Here is a 3,736-nt window from a genome sequence, read left to right as displayed (position 1 = left end):
AACAGAACCTGAAGCAGTGATCAGTCTTAATGTCACTGATATAACAACAACCTCTGTGTCTCTGAATTGGACTCAACCTGAGGGGAAAAGACTGATTTATACAGTAAAGTGGAAAAATGAAACMAAATATTTGAGTGCAAATGAGACTCGGTTGACKGTGRCTGATCTGACTCCTGGAGAGAATTACTGTTTTAATGTCACAGCTGTGGCTGGAGACAACATAACAAAGAGTGATGAGAAAACCATTTGTCGATTTACAAGTAAGATTATGAGCCTGTTTTTATTCATCACACCTTGAGGAGTTTTGTGCTTCATCCTTTGGTTTTAAAATGTTTGCAACATATTGATTTGTCCTCAGAGCCTGAAGTAGTCACAGAGCTCATTGTGGTTAATGTAACAACATCATCTCTATTTGTGAAATGGACCAAACCAACGGGAAGCAGCTCTTTCTATAGAGTTCAATGGGAAGGTGGAAAAATAAATGACCAAAAAAATGTGCYTGACACATTTCTGACCATTTCTAATCTGACTGCTGGTGTGCAGTATACAATTACTGTCACTGCTGTAGCTGCTGATAATGTCACTGAAGGACAGAGAAATACTACTTTGAAATACACAAGTAAGTGAGCCTCAGTCATTGGCACGGATGGACTGACTGACTGACGGACGGACGGACGGACGGACTTATCAATAGGTGTTTATATGCAGCATTTAGAATTATCTACATTAAATTATGTCGAGGGACATTTGTCCATTCTCCCAATCATATTAACAACCTTTATATAGTGGGCAATAGGCTGTTTAAACGCTTGTGTGTGTGAGTACTGAAGCAAACATAGAGTATTATGGAAAATAATACAAGTTTTACGTATGTGGGGTCAGTTGGACCCCATTTCGACATACAAGGGTTAAATATTAGGTTTGAAAAGTCAAACCACTACCTGGAGAAAAATGAGATCCAATTAAATTTCACAGAGCTTAGTCTTGGAGACTCACACTGTTTGGGAACAACGTGCCAATGAGTGATGAGAAAAATGATTTGTCATTTAAGAAATAAGATCAAGAGAATGATTTTTATTTAATCATCATCATCATGTTTGAGGCGTTTACTTCTTTTCTGTTCATTGTTTAAAATGCTCATAATTTTTTGCTTCACCTTTTAGTTCTTCCTCCTATATATTTCTTTTGCTCTCACAGAGCCCGAAGTAGTCACAAATCTCAATGTGTTCAATGTAACAACATCATCACTATTTGTGAATTGGACCAAACCAATGGGAAGCAGCTCTTTCTATAAAGTTCAATGGAAAGGTGGAAAAATAAATGATGAAAGAAATGTGTCTGACACATTTCTGACCATTTCTAATCTGACTGCTGGTGTGCAGTATACAATTACTGTCACTGCTGTAGCTGCTGATAATGTCACTGAAGGAGAGAGCAATACTACTTTGAAATACACAAGTAAGTGAGCCTCAGTCATATGTATGTATGGATGCAAGATTTTGCAGTTACAACAAGAAATAATGTCAGAAAATGTTTTTCCATCCTTTTGTTTTTCTGAAAGTTTGATCGTATATCTCACTCACAGAACTTCAGGTGATCCACAATAATGTCACTGAAATCATCAATATCCTCTTGTTATTGGGAAACACTTCCTTACAGTAGACAGCTGGAATTATGACTGGGAAATCAAATTAACTTTATGTAATCATAAATGTAACTAATCTCAATGATGTTGGGGAATGTAAAATGTCTCTACTGTTGCTGCTGAAAATAGTGAAAATAGGGCTGCACAATATACCACAAGTTTATTTTCTGCTTTGTATCACTGTATGAAATATGCATAATAAAAAAATAAAATAAAAAACTGCCTGAATTGCAAGAACATACTTAATTATTCAAGTATTTTAGGCTTTGTATGCCTGCAATATATTTGGTGATAGTTGTTTCTTAAAGCAGCATAGAAGCGTTTTTTACAAAAGGTGCTGTAGGGTAGTGAAGTCATTACTGAATACAATAAGCAAATGTTGCCTCCAAGCAACTTTTACCTTGTTGACATGGAAATAATGAATTTATTCTTTTGCTAGTAGCTGGATTGATTATTCATTATTTAGGGTTTTCCACAAGTAACATTGTTCTGCAATTTGTGGAGTCAAATGACATGTACAAAAGCATTTAGTGCAGTGGTGCTTTCAGCTTCAAGTTTCTTTAGTCATTTAGTTTTTTATATATTTGTACTTGAGTAATGCTACATATTTACTTTTTCCAATTTCTTTAGTTTCCTGTCGTTTTCATCAAACTGTTTTGTGTAATTTTGGTTTGTCGCATGTCACCCGTGTTGATATGTGTATTGTGCTTTACCCCTGTGTCACCTCTGCATCCCTGTTTCTCCTGATTTTCTTAGCATGTTCTTTTATTCATAAATATCCCTCATTGTAATTCTGCCTGTTATTATCCTCATCTTTTCTAATTGCTTTGCACCTTGGTTTTTCCCTTGGTGTCTGTTGCTATTTGTAGAATGTCCTATTGTTAAATATTCCTCATTATTATTTTACCTGCATAAAAGCTGTGCTTTGATCCAACTCAAGAACAAGAAATGACAATTGGACTGTCTTTAGTTAAAGTTTGAAACTTTATAGTAAAAAAGGTGAAATAAAAATAGTAAGGATATTTTAAGGTGCAAATTTAAAGACACTTATGGAGAGATTTAGTAAAATGAAGTCTCATACTCTTTCCAGTATACTCCTGTTTTTCTTGTCAAGTATAATTCCAGATAAATCTGATTCTAGCAGATGACCTCAACATAAATGAATAATCTATGAAGCAAAATATTTACAACAAGGTCCTTTGAAATACAAAAAAGTAAAGATCTAGATATTAAAATCAGATAATGTAAATTAATATGTGATTTCACAATTTAGCAAAATTGTGAATAAGGTAAAGTTTTTACCTTATAGAACTTAAAACTCTGAAGAACAACAACACATTTTTTTTTTAACCTTTTCCAATTCAGCGAATCTCAATCTAAGTCCTCAGGGCTCACTGGCCTTCATGTTTTGGATGCGTAATGTGTTCAACAGCACATCTGATTCAAATGATTGCATCACCGCATCAAGAGTTTCAGAAACCAGTTAGTCATCCATTCATTGCAGTCAGGTGTGTGGCAGGGCTGTAGGTCCTGAGGACCAGGGATGAGAGTTACTGATTATTGATTTGACTCCTTTTTGAATATTGACATTGGTTATTTAACTGACTTGAGCTGAACAGGGGAAGGAGATTTGTGTAATGGGAAATTGTGAAATATTCTGGCCCAACCAATCAGGGATCCCAAATTATGATCCAAAATATAAATATGGAAAGCTGCCCTTAAATTAGATGTTGCCTCAGCTTTATTGAGGTTTATGGTAAATTCAACTCTTCAGTCACATTAAAATCTGAACTCCCTTTTTCACTCTGCCTTATTACTTTAGTTTGGTCAACTTTATGAATGTTACTGGCTGTGACTTTAGGTCTAAGCCTGGATTTTTGTGTTAATGTGAATCATTAGATTGGATGAAATTGGATCACTCTGTTATTTGTTCTGTTAATAGAGATTATTTAACATTCAAGTCAAGGGTCTGGTTTCTATTAGGCCAATGTTTTGGAGAAGACAAAATAAGATTTTACAAGTGACAAACTGTCAAGCAATCTGTGATAAGGTTTGTTCAGTCCAGGTTTTGTCTATTTATTAAATTGATGT

The 3,736-nt window shown here is 34.8% G+C and overlaps 1 protein-coding gene across 6 annotated transcripts in view; it reads left to right on the top strand.

Annotated features, from left to right (window-relative positions):
* The window catches only part of LOC103466166 (protein tyrosine phosphatase receptor type J), a 50,250-nt gene that overhangs the window by 26,070 nt on the left and 20,444 nt on the right, over nucleotides 1-3,736 (top strand). For 3 of the 6 annotated variants that reach the window (XM_008411568.2, XM_008411566.2, XM_008411564.2), the window contains one exon: nucleotides 1,198-1,458. The exons of 1 other annotated variant lie outside the window; for it this stretch is intronic. In XM_008411568.2, coding sequence (XP_008409790.1) covers nucleotides 1,198-1,458 — 261 coding nt within the window. Of the gene's footprint in view, nucleotides 1-25; nucleotides 261-358; nucleotides 620-1,197; nucleotides 1,459-3,736 lie in introns of those variants that run through there. 2 more of the 6 variants (XM_017305084.1, XM_017305085.1) reach the window with 2 other exon arrangements.

The sequence above is a fragment of the Poecilia reticulata genome, linkage group LG6, assembly GCF_000633615.1.
Source record: "Poecilia reticulata strain Guanapo linkage group LG6, Guppy_female_1.0+MT, whole genome shotgun sequence".
Lineage (NCBI taxonomy): Eukaryota > Metazoa > Chordata > Actinopteri > Cyprinodontiformes > Poeciliidae > Poecilia > Poecilia reticulata.
This window is presented reverse-complemented; position numbering and strand designations above follow the sequence as displayed.